The sequence below is a fragment of the Heloderma suspectum genome, chromosome 12 (genome assembly GCF_057233095.1).
Source record: "Heloderma suspectum isolate Gila_16-S chromosome 12, 16-S_ref, whole genome shotgun sequence".
Taxonomy (NCBI): Eukaryota; Metazoa; Chordata; class Lepidosauria; order Squamata; family Helodermatidae; genus Heloderma; species Heloderma suspectum.
This window is the reverse complement of record NC_139469.1, coordinates 19,742,537-19,762,669: the sequence shown is the minus strand read 5'-3', so window position 1 is coordinate 19,762,669 and position 20,133 is coordinate 19,742,537. Positions and strand designations below refer to the sequence as shown.

The 20,133-nt window shown below is 45.5% G+C and overlaps 1 protein-coding gene across 2 annotated transcripts in view; it reads left to right on the top strand.

Moving 5' to 3' along the window:
• The window catches only part of CPPED1 (calcineurin like phosphoesterase domain containing 1), a 93,770-nt gene extending 76,408 nt beyond the window's left edge, over positions 1-17,362 (top strand). The window contains exons 4-5 of one of the 2 annotated variants that reach the window (XR_014785564.1): positions 321-4,218; positions 9,041-9,117. Coding sequence is in view for 1 of the 2 variants with exons in the window: in XM_084818641.1 (XP_084674767.1) it covers positions 9,041-9,273 (233 nt within the window). In the remaining variant the exon portion in view is untranslated. Of the gene's footprint in view, positions 1-320; positions 4,219-9,040 lie in introns of both variants that reach the window. The other variant, XM_084818641.1, reaches the window with a different exon arrangement.
• Positions 17,363-20,133: the final 2,771 nt, after the last annotated feature.

Genomic DNA, 20,133 nt, shown 5'->3' with positions numbered 1-20,133 from the left:
CTGGGGGGTTGTGCGGGGCTTCTGGGGGGAGCCTGAAGCGGGGTTCACCATCCGAACCCTGCTTCAGGTTCAGGGCTGAGGCAGGTTGGGGGGCCCTCCAATCTGCCCAAGCCAAATTGGGCCTTCCTTGGAAGTTGAATCGGGGGTCCCTGCACAACCCTAATTTCCATGTTACCCCCCATGTAGGGGGTTGAGAGAACCAATTGAGCATATTGAGTTTCTCTGGAACCCAGAGTGAGGGAAAGGGCTGAAGCTTGGGTGTCAGTAGGAACAACTGATCCGGGTGAAAGCAGGCATTTCCTGAAGGATTTGTTTTTCAGTTTCAGAGGTGGAGGCTGAGGAAAAGGTGGAACCCAGGCAGCAACGCCACAGGACCAATAATAGGAGAGAAAGCTACTGCCCGGGAAGCTGTGGTCGAACACCCTTCCCCTAAGGAACACGATTACAAGAACAAATCCCCATCTTCTCCTGTGTTTCACAGACTACGTGACCTATTTCCCCCCATTTCCAGCTCCGTGGAAGGTCTTCCAGCTTCCTTCTGCAAAAGAGGGAAATGGAGGCAACACAAAACCAAAAGACAACCAGCAGCAGCATCTGTTGCAGCAAAACACCCACTTGGTTTTCCAGTGCTGGAGAAGTCCTTGCTGCTATGGCAGCTTGGCCTATTTTGCTTTCTGATCACAATGAATCTCCTTTCATCTAGCATGCAACTCGGCCTACCTGGGATGGAAGCTGCATCTATAATTCAGTGTAATCAACGTCAAAAAGCTGCTTTTCTGACTTGACACTCGGCTTCCAAGTTGACTAGGCTTTTTAAAAATCAAAATCTTTGGCAGAACTTCCGGAATATTTTAAAATGCGATTGTGACTCACATAAAAAAAGAAAGAAGGTTCCGATAAAGAAAACACACTGAGGAGGGGTGGGGGAGGAAAAAACAACAACCCAGCAACTAGCTATAATGATTGGAAGATGTTTTATAGTTGTCACATTCTAAAAGCCAGTTCTGTCTAATGATGTGTGAAACCTTTTCCGCTTGAGTTGCATTTGGGGCAGTAATTGAGTTCCCTCTGCAAAGGGCTGCAGGCAGGGAAAGGTTGGGTTTGTTGTTCTAGAGTGGTGAAGTGGCTTGTGATGTTTTGGTGCACGTGCGACGTCGGAGTGCTGTTGGGCAGCTGTAGCATGGGGGCTGGTGTATTGGCCCCAGTCCTGTTACCAAGTCACCTGTAGTTCTACAGGGGTCTAGAGATCCATAATGCTTCACTTAGGTTCATTATTGGTACAATTTCCTTGCTAGTGGGCCTCTGAGCTTGTGTGAGATGAGTCAAAGGTCGATAGTGCGGCCTCAGGACATTCCATGCTAATTAAGGCTGGTATCAGGGCCTAGGATGTGCCTGAGAAGTGAGGCTTATGTTTATGCCAAGCTACAGGTGGCTGTGCTGGGAAAGTTCTTATGGTTTTCCTTCTGAACAAGCACTGTTAGTCTGTGCTGGGAATGAATGCTAATTAACGCTTGCTGCTGTCATGCTGCCTCACTGCTGACACGTATGGTATAAAACCCATTTTACCCCATGGCTCTGGGTTCAGAGAACCTGTCTGATTCAACCATTGGGTACGCCTGTGTGCTGATGGTACTCAATAAAGTACTCCTTGTAAGTAAACCTGGATCTGATTTATCACTATCTTGGCACCTCTAAATTAAGAGGCCTACTGCAGGGGCAGTACAGCTGGCAGGGAGAGCTTCTGCGGATGGACAAGGCTCCACTCCTCAGAGAGTCACCCTCCACATCTAGTGGCCAACAGATAATGGTGATGGGGCAGGACTGGAGATCTATCAGTGGTTCTGTCGATCGGGCTTAGGTCTATCGGTGGCTCTTGACTGTGACAGCTATACGGTCTTCACCATGATGCATCCATAGTTAGGGGCAGTATGCCGCTAAATGTCTGTTGCTCGGGGGAAAAGCAAGGGGAGAGGGCTTGGAGCCTCCATCCCCTGCTTGCAGGCTTCCTAGAGGCCTACGGTGGGTCACTTTGAGAAGTAGGGTTCTCCGTTGGATGGGCATTTGCACAGAGCTCTTTTGTAAGTCGATGCACTGAACCAGCATATTTGGAAGCCCTCCCCCTCTGAGCCCCAATTCATGCTCCTGCACAAAGAACACACAAGGCATCTTAGACTCCCTTACAGCACAATCCCGACTGTAACATTTCAGGTGTTTCAAAGAACGCACAAGGCATCGCCTTGTGTGTTCTTTTTCTCCATCTCTCAAAATACTAGAACCCGGGGTCATCCTATCAAGCTGATTGGACGGAGATTTAGGACAGATAAAAGGAAGGACTTCTTCACACAGAGCATAGTTAAGCTATGGAATTCGCTACCACAAGACATGATAATGGCCACCAATTTGGGTGGCTTTAAAAGAGGGTTAGACAAATTCCTGGAGGAAAAGGCTATCAATGGCTACTAGTCTTGATGGCTATGTGCTACCTCCAGTACCAGATGCAGTGAGCCTATGTACACAAGTTGCTGGGGAACATGGGTGGGAGAGTGCTGTGGCACTCATGCCCTGCTTATGTGTTCCTGGTCGACAGCTGGTTGGCCATGGTGTGAGCAGAATGTTGAACTAGATGGACCCTTGGTCTGATCCAGGAGGGCTCTTCTTATGTTCTTAGACTCCCTTACAACACAATCCTGACTGCAGTGTTTCGAGTTTCTCTTCCAAGGATGATGAAGGGCAGGTTGCAATCACCTCACAGACAGACAAATGAATACTGAACGGTATTTACTTAAATGTAGACTGTTTGGTAAATAATACTATTAAGAAGATGATAGAGGAAGCAATCCTGTGGTCCTGACCTTGGAACCAAGAATCTGGGCTCCCCTCCTCTTTGCAGTCAGCATGGAGAGAACTGCTCCAGCTGCCTCTCTGAGCTCCCATAAGTGACCTTGGAGAGGAGGGGAAGCAGGCATGCTGAGGGGAGGGAAGGGGGCTGGGGAGGCCAGCTTCCGATGTATCCAGAGGAGGGCCTTGGATGCAGAGCGTAGCATGCCGGGAGAGGTGTTCCATCAAGTACTGTGGTCCCAAGCCATGTAAGGCTTTATAGGTCAAAACCAGCACCTTGAATTGGCCTCGGTAATGTACAGGCAGCCAGTGCAAGCGGGCCAGAATCGATGCTGTGTGGTCGGACCGTCTTGTCCCTGTTATCCATCTGGCTGCCACGTTTTGCACAAGCTGCAGCTTCTGAACTGTCTTCAAAGGCAGCCCCACGTAGAGCACATTGCGGTAATCTAACTTGGAGGTTACCAGAGCAGAGCCAATTGATGTCAGGCTATCCCTGTCCAGATAGGAGTGTAGCTGGGCCACCAAGCAAAGTTGGTAGAAGGCACTCCGCGCCACTGAGGCCACCTGAGCCTCAAGTGACCAAGATGGCTCCAGGAGGACACACACACTCTCTGTTTGCTATTGGAAGGAGTGATTCCACAGGGAGGGAAAGCTGTTGTCTCTTAGAGAAATGGTTTCTGCTGATTCGGCAGGGGAGGGAACCCTTGGGGAGCGGTGGGCCTGTATTGTCGGCCAGTGGGGCAGACTGACAAAAAAGCAGCATGGCCGTCATTCTCTATTTTGCTCAGATGCAGTGAAATCATCAGGGAACTAAATTGAGCCTTTCCTTCCGTGTAGCTCTTTGTCAGCCCGCATTGTTATGAGTGGCCTGTCTTGCCCAGTCCACAGTAAAGGCAGTCAATAACAATTAAGAAGCCATCATAGCAAGCAAGCTTGTTAGAGGAGTTGACAGTTTCATTGGGAACCTGAAGGAAGCGTGGCTTGGCAAAAATTGAACTGGACGCTGGATTGACAGCGACCAGAGTGTTGGCTGGGGGTCAGCTTCAGGGAACGTATAGCTCCGGTATTATTTGAGTTGCGCTTGTTTCCCGTTGGTTTCCCGGCATAATTCTAAGCACTGGCTATTACCTATATATCTATAAGCCCTAAACAGCTTGGGTGGCAGGGGCCACATACATTTTTGGGTGCTCTATAGTGCTTTGGATATAGCACTAAAGGTAAAGGTGTCCCCAACCAGTCGTGTCCGACTCTAGGGTGCGGGGCTCATCCCCGTTTCTAAGCCGAAGAGCCAGCGCTGTCCGAAGACGCTTCCGTGGTCATGTGGCCGGCATGACTGAACACCGAGGTGCACGGAACGCTGTTGCCTTTCCCGCCGAGACAGTACCTATTTATCTACTTGCAATTTCTTGCTTTCGAACTGCTGGATATAGCACTACAGAGCAGCAAAAAGGTCAAATTTAGCTTGCTTAGGTAAATTTGATGAATTTCATTGAATGAATGAATTCAATTCAATTTCAAATGAATGAATGAATGAATGAATGAATTTATTTGTTTGTTAATTAATTTAATAATTTAATTTAATTAATGTATGAATTGATTAATTTCATAAATTTAAGGTCAAATTTAGCTTGCTTAGGTAAATTTGATGGATTTCATTAATTTAATTAATTAATTAATTAATAATTTCATTTAATTAATGTATGAATTGATTAATTTCATAAATTTTAAGGTCAAATTTAGCTTGTTTGGGTAAATCTGATAAATTTCATTGATCAACTGAATTAATGAATGAATTTATTTATTTAATAATTTATTTAATTGTATTAATTGGTTAATTTCATAAATTTTAAGGTCAAATTTAGCTTGCTTAGGTAAATTTGATGAATTTCAATAATTAAATTAATTAATTTAATAATTTCATTAATTAATTTAATAATTTATTTAATTAATGTATGAATTGGTAAATTCCATAAATTTTAAGGTCAAATTTAGCTTGTTTAAGTAAATTTGATGAATTTCATTGATCAAATGAATTAATGAATGAATTTATTTATTTATTTATTTAATAATTTTATTTAATTAATGTATGAATTGATTAATTTCATAAATGTTAAGGTCAAATTTAGCTTGCTTAGGTAAATTGGATTTAGTGAATGAATGAATGAATGAATGAATTTATGTATACATTTAATTTAATTAATGTATGCATGAATTAATTAATTAATTTCATAAATGTTAAGGTCAAATTTAGCTTGCTTCGGTAAATTTGGCCTTTTTGCCCTCTGTAGTGCTCCAGACACCTTTTTTTTTGGGGGGGGGGGCGCGCTCTGTAGAGCTCCAGATTCCTTTTTTTCATTTATTTTTTAAGGTTAATTTCCAGGTCACCTGGCAGACTGAATCCCACTTGGGAGAGGGAGATCTGGAGAGCCACAATGGCCCCCAGACCTCATGAGGTTGCACATTCCTGCTCTAAATGGCTTGGGGCCAGGTTACCGAAAGGAGCATCTCCTCTCATATTTACCCACTTGGACCATGCAGTCATCATCCAAGGCTCTGCCCCTGCAAAATGAGTTGAGGCAAATGGCTGCAAGACAGGGGGCCTTTTCAGTGGTGGCTTCTCAGTTGAGGAATGCCCCCCCCCCCGGGGAGACTCACCCAGTCCCTGCATTACATGTTTTTTGGCACCAGGGGAAGACCGTTTTATTCCCCCAAGCATTTTAAGACCTGTTTTTAGTACTTTTAAATCTCTGTACTGGGTTTTGTTTGGGGTTATTTGTTCCTTACATTTATATCCTGCCTTTGCCCTCCTTGGGCAACCCAAGGTGGCGTATATAATCCTCCTTCTCTCCATTTTATCCTCACAACAACAACCCTCTGAGGTGGGTTGGGCTGAGAGCCTGTGACTGGCCCAGTCACCCAGTGAGCTTCCATGGCCAAATGGGGATGAGAACCCGGACCACTGGACTCCCAGTCCAGCACTCTCGCCACTACACACTGGCTGTCAGGGGGGGTTGCTTTTTGTTTTGGTTTTATTATGTGCTGTGTTCTTCTAACCCCTTGCCGCTGGTTTTACTTTGTGCTATTTTATTTTGTGCTATTCTGTTATTGTTTTATTGTGATGTCATATTTTGGGAGGGTTAATTACTTGTACACCCCCGAGAGAACTTTGGTCATTGGGCAATCTAAAAGTGTAATCAATCAATAGTTCTGAGACTGGGAAATTTCAAGGTAACATCTTCCTTCTGCATCTGCCTGAATATAAGATTGGCTGTTGTGATGTCTCCCAATGTCTAGGCACCCCCACAGACATGTTAGTGAAAGTGGGGCATCTTTGGCAGTGGCTCCTAGAGTGTGGAATATTAGAATCATAGAATAGTAGGGTTGGACAGGGCCTTCAAGACCATCGAGTCCAACCCCTTGCTCAATGCAGGAATCCAAGTCAAAGCATCCCTGACAAGTGCTGTCCAGCTTCATCTTGAATACCCTTAGTGTGGGAGAGCCCACTACTGTTACCCTGGCCAGGCACTATTATACACCTGTGAAAAACTCAACCCGGGGGTTTTGCAGCTTTGGAATTGATGCTTGCAGTATTTACCTTCCTTTGTTCTTGATGGCTGCTTTATTATTCTGTTTTTTTAATTGTAATTGTGTGTGAGAGAAAGAGAGAGGGAGGGAGAGAGAGAGAGAGAGAGAGAGAGAGAGAGAGAGAGAGAGAAGGCGGGGGCGGGTTATTGTAAGCCACTCTGGAGGGAAACCAATAATGCAGGGTAATAAATGTTTTTAAATAACATAAGTAAATTTAACAGCTCCGCCATTTTGCAAGGCAACTGTATCAGCAAGTGACCTTTAAAATTAAAAACCCCATCAATTAAAATCTTAATCAAGCCTTTAGCTGTAGTACAAGATGGTTTCTGAAGATGAACTTGAGACAAATTGATCATAAAACCGACACATTTTAAAACAGTGTATTGTCAGGTGGGGGCATTGCTGGTGGAAGTTTTTAGTAAGATCTGAAGAGTCTCTGGGCATTTTACACCTTGAGGATGAGCAATAGATGATCTTTATTTGAGGCTGAGGGAGAATCTCTCTTTTAAACCATTGCTGGATTTGCTGGCAAAAGAAATTGTCAGCTCATAATCATATGAATTCCCTTTCCAATTTCACACAGCTCTCCAGAGCGTTACCAGCTATGGATTTTAACTTCAAATTGAGAGCTCAAATTGAAGACTGGAGAGTGTTCAAGCTTGAATGTTTTCAAATACGTAATAAGCTACCTGGTTTGCAGACGGGATGACTCAACTCTTCCTAGTAAAGGCCATGACAACTGGCAATTCTTCCAGCTAGATCAACCTTCCCCAACCTGGTGCCCTCCAGATGTTTTGAATTTCAACTGCTAACAGTCCCAGCCAGCATAGCCAATGGTCAAGAATCCTAGAATTGTAGCCAAAAACATCAGGAGGGCACCAAGTTCGGGAAAGCTGGACTATATATTGAATCCCCAGTACTGTAATGTCCATAGCTCAAATGTCATAATTCATAATGTTTTTATCTGGTTTAATATACTAAAATCCCTCAGGGGTTCACATTGAAAATTCATATAATAATATAAAGAACAAGGTAAAATAATAATTTTAAAAGGCGGGATATAAATGTAACAAATACATGGATAAATACATTTTCAAGAGGCATTTAAAACATTTTTTTAAGAAAGAGATTGTTGTAAAATTTCAACAACAAAACCGCAAAAAAATGAGGAAAAGAAAAGATTGTAGCTTCAGAGATTTAAATCTAGCCGTTTCAATGCATGGTTATGAAACGTGTATCGATATCTAAATGCACCTTTCTCTGAACTGCATAAACTTCAACAAAAGCAGACCAAGTATCCAAATAAATATCCATTTGAAGTTTGTGTCTATATGCCACCCATTCAAATGTTGAAAGTGTTGTTAGGTCCTCAGTCCATTGCATTATAGGAGGTGAACATTTATCCTTCCAGTTTTTTAGCTGTCAAAAGAGCACGGAGAATCCATTTGCCATTAACCTGCTTTAATTTCCAGGAATCATGTAGATAATTAAAGAGAACATGTACATCAGTAAGTATTAAAGAATATTCCAATGCAGGGTTTATCCATATAATAACCTCCTCCCCAAAAGAGGCAACTATTGGACATTGCCAAAACACATGGTTAAAAGAAGAATTAGTTATCTTACATCTCCAGCAAGTAACTTACCTTTATTAAAGAGACATTGTGGTATCTAATGGACATAGAACAAGAGTTTTTCTAGAATACGGTGTTTAAAACATGCCACCATTTCTCAAACCACACATAAGAGTGTGTGCCAAAGGGCTGGTGCCACCACTATGGAGGCCCACTCTTAGAGGGCGCCTAAAGATCATTTCTGACTCTGGACGCCTCTGCCTTCTTTCTTCTGTTTCTGAATGTATCTGGTAAAACCTTTGTAAAACACCCTTCAGTTAAGAGGAAACAGGATGGAAAGAGTAGACAAATCTGAGCATCTATTATTCTCTCTCGTTGTTAGGGATGTATGAGAATTTAGTTTCTGCTTGCAAACCATGCAAGCGTGCTCCACGCAAGAGCACACGTCCACCGAAAATATTCGCAAATTGTCCAACACATGGTCGCATTTGTCTCATTCCCAATTCTTAGTTCAGTATTTGCAAATTTCCTCCATAGAATGTATCAGCCCCGCTTTAATCCATGGAGAAATTTGCACAAATTTGGGGAGATTTGCACAGATTTGGACAGATTTGTGCATATCTCCCATTCGATCACTGATCGATTTGCACAAGTTTCCTGTTTGTGCGGCACGAACAGCAATCATGAACAAGAATCTGGCAAAAGGCGAGCAGGGAGACAATGTTTAGATAACCCTGGCAATCTCAAAAATTGCTCTCTCGCCCACCCTGATTCGTTGTTATATATTTCTTTAAAAAAATCCTTTTATTTACAAATACAACCATAACAGCAGCAATAACAAAAAGGGGGGGAGGAGGGGGGGAGAAAGACCATACCCTAAAGCAGATCCATACACAGTAATCATTTACATTACCCTTGATATTGAAAAAAGGAAAAAGAAAGGTTGTACAAGAAAATAATCTGTAATCCTCACTTGCCTTGAAGCATATATTTCTTTACCCTAAGGAATTACTTGACTTTTGTGTTTTTGTATTTTCAAACAGGTGTTAAAGCGGTGTTTTCTGGGCACTACCACAGAAATGGTGGAGGATTGCACAATGGTCTCGACATGGTGGTTTCGTCTGCCATAGGATGCCAGTTGGGAGAAGACGCCCACGGGGTGAGAGTGGTTGCCGTCACTCCTGAAAAAATTGCTCACAAATACTACAGTTTAGACGAACTGAGTGATCATCAAGGGATAGAAAAAGAGCTAATGGCTTTGTTGAAGCAAAATTAGCCATTTCCTTCCTGTGCCAAAAAAAGAAATGTGACAATCCAACCAGTATCAAACTGTGTCCGTCCCCCCACACATGCCCACCCGCCTCTGTATTTCTGCGATTTAAAAAACCCAAAGCAACAATTCTTGACAAATTAACCAATAAGCAAGCACCCATACCAGGTAAGCTGAAAGCAACATCCGCAGGCAGAGGGCTTGGATTCCCTTCCAAGGTGTGTATAAATTTAACCTGTACTAAAAAAAGACATGACTGAGCTATTGATTTTGTAATTAAGAGAGGATATTCTAAGAATGCAGTCTTCCTGGAATCCACTGCTTTATTGCGGCGTTTAAATGCGCTCACGGGTGGACGCACGACATTCTGCTTACTTGGCAGCCCAATTAACAACAAGAGGCTGCAAGAAATCAAACTCCCGTGTAATGGCCAGGTGCCTGCAGTTGCATAATGGCTGTAATGAAGCCCAGCTATTGTGTTCCTGTCTGTAATGCAGACGGAGGAATGAAGGGGACTCGGCCAGCTTGGCTTCGCCCAGTGGGAGAAGGCGCAGGGCAGGCGAAACGCCGGCAGCCGGGATGACTTCACTGCGCATGGGATTTCCCCAACATGGGAAGACCCGCATGCAGCAAAGCCTGTTCCCTGGCCCACGCAAGGTTTGCAGATCCACACAGCACCTTGACTGGGGAGCAAATGATGGCAGGTGGGCATGGCCACACCCCTGATGTCAGGCGGCCCGCAGAGAGCTAGAGGGCAGCTCACCTGGCCCACCACCCATAAATGGCTGTGCACCCTTGCTCTAAAGAGCAAGGACTCCTCCAACTCACGTGAGGTTTGTCACAGTACTCCGCAGATCCGTTGTGTGTCTGTTCCCCCCACCCCAAACAGAGACCAGAGGTTCTTCTGCATCCGTCGGGGGTGGGGAACCTGTGGCTAGTGGACTACAACTCCTATCATCCTTGGCCATTGTCCCTGCTGTCTGGGGCTGATGGGGGTTGTAGCCCAGCAACATCCAGAGGGTGACAGTTTTCCCACCCCGATGACAGGACTAATGAAATCCCACCGCCCACCCCACCCCCACGATTCACCGCCCCATTCACATTCGGTGAGATTCATTTTGCGGGGCGGAGGGGCAGAAATCTTCAAATGGTTCCAGAGGAGTGTGGCATAGCACTACTCCAGGCAGTGTAAGCTGGAGACCCCGATTTCAGTGGGACTGTGATGGGTTTCAGTCAGAACCGGCCAGAACTGTAAAGGAGCTATCCAAGATGCTGAACCCTGTCCCCAAAATAGCTCCTTTAGAGTTCCGGCTGGTTCTGTCTGAAACCCAGAATGGATTCATGGCCCCACTGAAATTGGAGCCACTGGCCTCTCCTGACTCCAGGGGCATTCTAGGAAGAAAATGGCGGCTACCGCTGCAACGACCAGGAAAGGTCCTGCTGCTTTCATCACCATAGGCGGCAGCAAAAATGTAAAAGAGAACAAGAAACCACAGTAAATATACCCCCCCCCCAACACACACACACCTCTGAAACTATGCAAGAGCTGGGAACATACCTCCAAAATTGCCCCCACCAGTTTTGGGGACCCAAAATTTCGGATATATTACATTACGTTATCAATTTATTTAGTGAGCATCAGTGAGTATCTCGTAGCTAACTATGACACCATTTGTTTGGTGGTTCAGCATATAAGGAACCATGGGCATTTCTCTTGAACTTGAATGCCCCAGGGCAAATGACCAAACATCAGGCCTTTTTACGCTCTCACAACCAAATCAGAAAATCCATTGTTTTGCTTTTTTAAACACTTCTACCTACCTCTCGATCCTTCACACAGTAGTGTCTAAGGAGACCCAGCAGGGAGGTCACACTAAAACTGCACTTCAGGTTACCCCTGCATGGCGCCTCCGAGGGGAAAAAAAAGTGAGAGCACCGTGCAACCCTGCAGGTTCTCGAAGCAGCTCGAAGTCTCTCTTGCACAGAGTGAGACAAATTGCTGTGTGCATGAGAAATGGTAGTAATACACAGTAACAGCCTTTGCTGGGCTGGTGAATTCAGAGAGGAGGCTGGATCTTTGCAGGGGGGAAAGGAGGGCGGGTGGTGGGGTGGAGTCATTGCTGGAGAGATCTGCACACGATGCAGCAAAATCACGTTCCTTTATTATGAGTCCACACTAGCCTCTGGTGTTCGGTGGTTCACACAAGTGGTCTACTCACAGGGTGGGTATAACATTGCCGAAGGGCAGGGCTGGCTCTAGGTGTGCAAGGGCCCTTCTCCCACTGCTCTGGGCCTCCTCTGAAATCAGTGGCCCCAAAGTGGCCTTACCAACTGCAGACAGCAGAACCGAAATCTGCAACAGGTGAGTGCAAGCTGCCTGCCACGGGACTTACTCACAATTCCTCCAGGGAACAGCATTCTGGGACATGGGGCAGTATCCAACAGTGTCATTCCGCAAACGCAAAAAGCGCTCGCGGAGCTCTGCTGGAGCTTTCCCTTGCGCAAGCAGTTGCCCATTACATTTGTGTAAGCAGTTGCGCAACAGGTTGCACATCGGGTTCCCCTCAGTTGCACAAGAGTTATGCAGGGCGGGTTGCACAAGCATAATGCACAACCACTTGCACAGCCGTGCTTGAGCAAACATAACTTTAGTTGGATTCTTCTCCTGAGCATAGTTCAGAACTTACTGTTACTGAATACTGCCTGTTGTTAGCAATACAAAATGGCTTCCCAAGTACCTTCTTGGGAAGCCGTTTTGTATTGCTCACAATGTCCCACAGTGATTCTGCCTTGTGGGTGGACAAGCTGGTTGGCCCAGAGTGGACGTCGGCTGGATGCCTGGTGGAGGATCCTTACAGAAGGGAAATCCTGTCTTGTAGAGGAAGCAGCATGGTCTTCCACCAAATGCTCTCTTACAACATCACACCACTTGCGTGAGTAGAACAGGAGTGAACAGAAAGTAGATCTCCATATGTTTGGGACTTCAAACTCCCAGAAGACCCTTCCAGCATGACCAATGGTCAGCGATGCTAGGACCTGAAGGCGAAAACATCTGGAGATCTACTTTCTGCACGCCCCTGGTGTAAAGCACTTGCATGAGCTGCTAAATGGACACAAGTTGATGTCGATTCCTAGCCCGTGAATCAGTCCTACAAAAGGAAGTCATGTTACAAGCCTGTGGTTTCCCCTACGCTGCAATCATAAATCAATGGTAAGCTAATTTAAGTGTGAAGAACTTTAGCCAAGAAATTGTGGGCATCATCAGTTCATCAGAGTGCTTAGACTTCCATTAGAGACCCCCCTGAGCCATTTGCAGAAATATAATTCATAGAAGTCTACCCTTTAGCTGTAAATTAGTTCCTATCATGCCAGTTTCACTTCTTCTCCGTCTTACATAATTTGCATTTTTTCGGTCTGAACAAGACCATCTGTGCTCAGTTGCCTTGCCTTGGGAAAAAGTTTATTATCTGGCAAAGGATGGTCAGCAATCAGTTACTTGGGATCCTTTGATTTCAGTGTAATTTGTAGATGTTAAGCCAAAAAAACTGTACATTTTCAGTTGTTGCTAGAGTTTAATAGGTTTCTGAAGTCATTACATAGGAGCAGTTCACATATTTAGGGTTGTATATCTATTCAGCCATACTTTGGGCCAAACTGAATGTTCTTCTAATAATGTATAGTGAAGTTCTGCATGATAGGTTTATTTACTCCAATGTAAGTACGCATGCCCCCAATTTAGCTCAGGACCACAGCACTCTGGGAGTGGGGAGTTAAACCTTCCCACACACATGCCAGTTTTCCAAAATTTCACATACACCCTGCAGCAGGGAATCTTTTTTTCTTTTTTTAACCTCCCTGCAGGGGGTGGAATTTCAGTATGAAAACAGGTGAGGTTTAACCTCCAGGAGGGGAAGTTAACAGGTCTAACCTCCAGGAGAGGAGGTTAACAGGTTTAACCTCCCCTCCTGGAGCATTGCAGACCCAGTCCAAATTGAGGCTATGCATGCTTACACTGGAGCAAAGAAACCTATCGCACATAGCTTCACTACGCATGACTAGAAAAACCTTTAGTTTGACCCTCAGAGTAGACCCACTAATTCTAATGGGTCTACTCTATGACAAAATCTGGATCCAACCCAACATGTTTTGCCTGCATGGGTGTGCACATTAAGGAGTATAACATGTCGTGTGACCACCGCCTTACACCTCTCTTGGGCTGCGCGTTGCAAACAGATGTACAAAGAGTCACACACCATCTGCATGAGGGTGTACACATGGTGAGGAAAATGTGAGGGGTGATTCACCCCTTAGCATTCCCTGGTTGAAATATGAATTCAACTGAATTCTGTGATCCCCGAGAAGCGTTATTTCCAGTAGTATAGCCACAAAGATCACTGCACTTACATATGCAAGATGGCTTAAAATTTTAAAACGTGCTATCTTCGTGTGTGTATTCACAATCCACATTTGGAGTGAAAAATATAAGAACTGTTATTCACTGAATGACATATATACCAGGTGAAATGGCATCATCAAAAGAAGCTGCATAGAGGTTTTTTAAAATGTATACGCAGCTACTCCGAGTGGCCATTCCAAACCAATTGTTCCGCTTTCAATTGATCCATTTTCTTCTCATCCCTGTTGGCACAATCTAGAATACAAGCTAAATCTATGGTGAGTGGTAAGAAATGTTTTGTTTGTGTATTTTTCCCTCCTGTTTCTGTCTTCCATCATGCTTGTTCGCATATTGTTGAGAGGAGAACAGTTGTGATTGTTTGTACAGTTTTTCTTAAAACTTGTCTGACCCCATGGAAATCCCAGTAAATCTACGAGTAAGAAATCTCCTGGGTTTCATCTTTTTTATATATGTGAAGTCAAGATCTGTTGGTTTATTTTACTTCCCATTTGGTAATATACATGTGCAACCAGCTTTAGAAAGCGCAGAGGCATCATGAACACCCTTAAGCCTCAATCCTATGTATATTTAGACAGAAAAAGGGCTGACAACTCCCAGTATGCTGGGAGTTGTAGGCCCTTTCTCTGTCTTAAACATGCATAGGATCGCACCCTAAACTTACATTTTCAGAGAGGATATGTTCAAACATTGTTTTTTCCTATGGAAAATTGCTTTCAGTTGTCACTGAAAGGTTATTCTGCTTATTGCAAAAGGATTCCGCCACCCAAAGCAAATTCCATTCATAGAATAGAATAGAATATTAGAATAGTAGTAGGGTTGGAAGGGGCCTACAAGGCCATCGAGTCCAACCCCCTGCTCAATGCAGGAATCCAAGTCAGAGCATCCCTGACAAATGGCTGTCCAGCCTCGTCTTAAAGGCCTCCAGTGTGGGAGAGCCCACCACCTCCCCAGGTAATTGGTTCCATTGCCGTATTGCTCTGACACTCAGGAAGTTTTTCCTGATGTTCAGCCGGAATCTGGCTTCCTGTAACTTGAGCCCATTATTCCGTGTCCTGCACTCTGGGATGATCAAGAAGAGATCCTGGCCTTCTTCTCTGTGACAACCTTTCAAGTACTTCAAATTACTTTGATTTCATAGGAAGCTGCCTTAGAATAGGTCTATTTGTCTGTCTTGCTCAGTATTTCCTGCTCTGCTCTGGCTAGCAAACAAATTTCCAGGGTCACAAGCAAAGAATGTTTTTCCCATCATCTGCTGATGGATCCTTTTAAAAAATAAAAATGAGGCTCCTAAGATTGAACCAGGACCTTCTATTTGCAGAGGATGTGCATCATCAAGCATTTATTTGTATGCAGCTTTTCCATGGTGAAGCCATGCTCGAAGCAGCTGACAACAACATTGTTCAAATGTATACTATAAAATATAACAACATTTCAAGGTGATTGTCTTAGGGCGCAACCCTATGGGGATGGCCGGAAGCCCCCAAACTCGGAGGCTTACGGCCATCCGATGTGGAGAGGGAGGCACACCGGAGGTATTTTTTGCCTCTGTGCTCCTCCCACTCTGCATTTCAGCCAGATGGGCTTCCTTCCCCCCGCTCATGTAGCTGAGAGGGAGGGAAGGAAGCTCAGGAAGCCGGGGGATTCACTGTAAGTCAGCCTCCCCAGTCTCTTGTCCACCCACAGAACCACCCCCTTTCCCTCCTGAGTTTGCTGGTGTTGTTCTCTCCACACCAGCTGTGAAGGGGAAGGGGTGGGGAGCTCTGACTCCTCAGTCCGAGGTCGAAGCACTGACCCTGACCTCGGATCCAGGAACCCAAACTATCCTACCCCCCCCCCAACACTGTCTAGGAGCCATAGGACTACTCTCCCCACAATAAGAAGTCATAACCAAATTTAGGGAGCAATCCTATCTGGGTCAACGGTCGCTTCCAAGCCCGGGGGCGACCACCTATCCAGTGCAGGGAGGGAGGAATGGTGAGGAGTGGATCTCCTCCTCACTCCCCCCCCCCTCGCTTTTGCAGCTAGACAGCCAGTTTCGGCTGTCTAGCCATGAGACCATGAAGTGCGGGAAACAACAGCCGGACGACGCATAGGATGTGTTGTACTGGCATTTCCATCTTCCTCGCCCTGGAACGCCCCCAGGAGCGCCCCATTTTTGCCGCTCCGCACTCCTCTTCCGAGCGCAGGGCCGTTCCGCGCTGCCTACGAGGCGACATGGCAGGGGGTGGAGGTCGGTTCTCAGGGAACCGACCTGAGCGCGGGCTCCAGGGTCGGTTCCCGAAAACCAACCTATGGCCATCTAGCCGCTGACTAGCGGCCATGGGATTGTGCCTTTAAATAGTCATACACTAAAATCAAAACCATCCCACATTAATAAAAGTACATTCAAATTAAACAATTCATACCGACGCCAACCAAAGGAGGAATAAACAAGCAACATATAAAACTCTGAACAGCAGCAAAAATAACAAGCGCAGCAACCTTCGTTGCTCTTACGGCCAGGAACTAAGCCTAAGGAGAGGCCTGTGAGAAATTGTCGGGAGGGTGTGCAAAAGCCAGGGGACCACGAAGTGATTGGTGGTTGGGGAAAAGGAGATTTATTTCCATTTTTCTTTGAACAGCACAGCCCAAGGGTACATCTTACCTAACTTGCTTTGGCAAGCCCCCTCAGTTTCAAAAGCAGCTTGCCAAGTGACATTGGCGCTGCCATGTGAGAAACAGGAGTCAGGGCCCCCGTTGGGTGTCCAGAGTTCAACCTTGAACTAATTTCATTGCCTTCCGATTTGTTTCTGAGCCCAGTTCAAGGTGCTGGGGTTGACCTGTAAAGCCCTAAACGGCTTGGGGCCAGGACATCTAAAAGACAGCCTCCTCCTATATGAGCTGGCCCGTGTTTTGCGAATTTCATCAGAGGCCCTTTTGTACGTCCCACAACCAAGAGAGCTAGGTGAGTACATGAGACGGGGCCTTTTCTGCAGCAGCACCCTACTCTGGAATTGACTCCCCAGCAGTGGAGGCTGTTGGCTCCAATTTTGGTGGGGCTGTCTGGCTCTGACTGAAACCTAGAATGGATTCACAGCCCCACCGAAATCAGAACGACCAGCCTCCACTGCTCCCAAGGGAGGTCAGGTTGACTCAATCCCTACTGAGTTTGAGACAGGCAGTGAAAACCATTCAAGGGGTAATATCCAATATTGAGTAGACCCATTGAAATGCATGGGACTTAAGATAGTTGCAACTAATTTAAGTCTCATTCTTTTCAATGGGTCTACTCTACATAGAACAAACATTGGCTCCTACCATGTTTTGCCATGCCTTTGGCTTTTAAACTTGTTTTTGGCCTGTTTTAAATAATGTCTTTGTCTTTTGCTTTTATTCTGTTTTGATTTTATTGGATGTTATGGAACTGTATATGGCCTTCTGGGCCCTGATGAACAGAAAAACAGTTCATAAATACCTTTAATTAATAAATAAATTGTGTGGTTCTTTGCATCCGAACCAGTGTGCCATGTGCAAATGTCAGACATGTGAAGGGGAAATGTGTTGGGCGAAGCAACCCTTTGAATTCCCTGGCTGTGTTATGAACACAATGGACTGATTTCTGTTGGGTACTTTGTAGCTTCTGTATAGACCCCAATAATTCCAAAAGTAGATTAACATTTTCATAATACCTCTACCGCACCTAAACACCTTAATCCTAAGGAAAGTAAATCCTATTTATTTCTTTTACAAAAGTGCATAGAAAAGCAAGCTCCCTGAAATCAATGCAACTTCTCTCCAACAACACGATGCTGTCTTATCTTGTATTGTGCCAAGAGGGCTGGAGACATTGGCGTTTCACCCATGAGTACTGCAGTGGGGAGGGGAGGCAACTTGAGGGCTGTGTGGTGCCCTTGGCAGGCAGCTTGAGGGCTGTGTGGTGACCTTGGGGGCAGCTTGGAGGGCTGTGTGGTACCCTTGGGGGGCAGCTTGGAGGGCTGTGTGGTGTAAGGACTGCCTCTTTCTCCCCACCTAAAGCACCATGTGGCACCAGGGAGTGGGGGCTCCTGGTTCCTAGATCTGGGGGAGGGGTGAAGGCAGGCAGAGAAGATAAGAACCTAAGGAGAGTCATCCTGGATCAGGCCAAAGGCCCGTCTAGTCCAGCATTCTGTTCACACAGTGGCCAGCCAGGTGCCCCAATGGGAAGCCCAGGAGTAGGACATGAGTGCAGTTGTCCTGCTCACATTCCCCAGCAACTGACATACAGAGGCATCCTGCCTCTGATCGTGGAGATATTATATAGCCATCCTGACTCGTAGCCATTGATAGCCCACTAATAGGGTGTATGGTTTTTAAATCCTTGCAGGCGAGCCTGCTACATTGGCATCTCGGGAGAGATTAGAGAGCTAATCAAACCATGTGGGTTCGATTAGCAATGGCCATGCTGGCTGAGGAAGATGCAGTTTGTAGTCCAACACATCTGGAGGGCAGCAGGCTGAGCAAGGCTACTCTCCAAAAATGGCTACCCTAGGCCTGATCTTTCTCCATGAACATGGTGCATCAGCCAGAAGTGCGCATCCTCCTTTAAGGGTATCGTTGTGAACACAATAGACAAGTTGGCAAAGCCCAGCCTCTTTGCTGTAGCACACAAAAGGTCACCTTGGCTTGCCTGGCAATTTTTAATATTTCTCGCACTCGAAACATTCATCATATCTGTAACCTTTCAGGCCCTTTTAAAAGCCCAAACATCCCAAACGGGGAAGGAAGCAAGCAAGCTGCTTACTCATTTGTCATTCATTGACAGCCTTTGATAACTTCTACGTTGTTTGTGTGTGTGGAGGGGGGAAGGTTGAAGTCCCAGCTTGGATGATTTTATGAAAAATGAGCAATCTCCATTTCGTTTCAAAATACTCTCCTTTTTTAGCTTGCACAGTCATAGCCGAAAGACCCGACATGCGACACAATGGTCATGTGCACCAGGGTTGGCCCTATAACGAGCTAAACTGAGATGGCAGCCTCAGGCGGCATTGCTGGGGGTCACCATGGCATGCCTGTGCCCCTCCCCCGCATGGGGCAGCATGGTCCAAGAAGCACAGGCACTGGTCCATTTTGAAGTGCTCATCATGACACTCTCTACTTCTATTTATTTTATTTATTTAAAATATTTCTTGGATGCCTTTCAGAGCAGAAGCCCTCCCAAGGCAACATACGGCAATAAAACACATGGGACCAATACGATATTAAAAGCAATAAAAACACCACAAAAACAGTAACTATGCGGTATAAACAACAATGAAACCCAACAACAAAACCAGTGAGAAAACAGCAACAAAAACCACCACAACAGCATTCATATCAGGAGAAGGCCAGAGTAAAATAATACACTTTCAAGGCCTTCTTAAAAGCCTTCAGCAATGGACCATGGTGGACTCCCAATAGCAACTTATTCCAGAGGTGTGGGGTCACTGCAGAGAAGGCCCTCTCATGTGTGGTCACCCACCTAACTGGCTTCACAGGTGGGCAAATGAGAAGGGCCTTTCTTGCTGATCTTAAAGTGCAGGCATAGCCATGCCCCCAAGGAGAGTCCAAAAGTTTAGGCAGCTGTGTTGATCCGTATCAACAAATCCATTCCAGTGGTTTTCCTCTCCACCAGGAGGTCTTTTGCAAAACTTGTGGGTCTTGATTGCCCATTCAAGACCAAACCACCCCAAAATAGTTTGCATCACAGCAGGGAGTAATATATTTTTGCTGGGAAAATTCATTTCCATCCCCACAGCTACTGTGAAGTTGGAGCTAAGCTCAGAGGGAGCAGGGAAATCTGGCGGGAGGGGGTGGCAGATGACATTGGCACCCCTGCTAATAAAAATTTGCTGGCACTGCATCCCTGTGAGCCCTGACTCCACTACACCATGGACTGCAAGGCTCCCAGGTTTGAACGGTGGGGAGGGGAAGGGAGAAATACTAAATCACTCCATGCCATTTTTGTTAATATCTGCTATTTCTTTAATAATTGGGGAAACAGTTTTTGATCTTTGAGAAGTATTTTTTTTATTAATATGAATCTTGGGTCCTGAGCAAGATCAGTCTGAGTCAATGGCTCTTCCTCTGTCCCTCTTGCCACATCTCTATTGTTGGCCTAACCTACCATTCACAGTAAATTCAGACTGTATTTGGAGTTCTGTGTCCAGTTCTGGGTGCCCCTTTTGAAGAAAGACATTGACCAGGTTCGCATGATCGCTGCAGCCCATTGTGGCTTATTTAAGCCATGGTGGGTTGCAGCACATGCTGGCAGCCATTTTGAATATTCACCCCCTGATGGGGGGGTTGTCATGATTTGTCATGTCATCTGAACCTGGGTGGCAGGGGTTGTTTCAGGGTTAATCAACCCTCAGATAACCCATGTTCTGTTGTAGGGTTCCGATGACAGAACCAAAGAACAAATGAGGTGGCATGATTGAGGAAGCCCAAAGGCA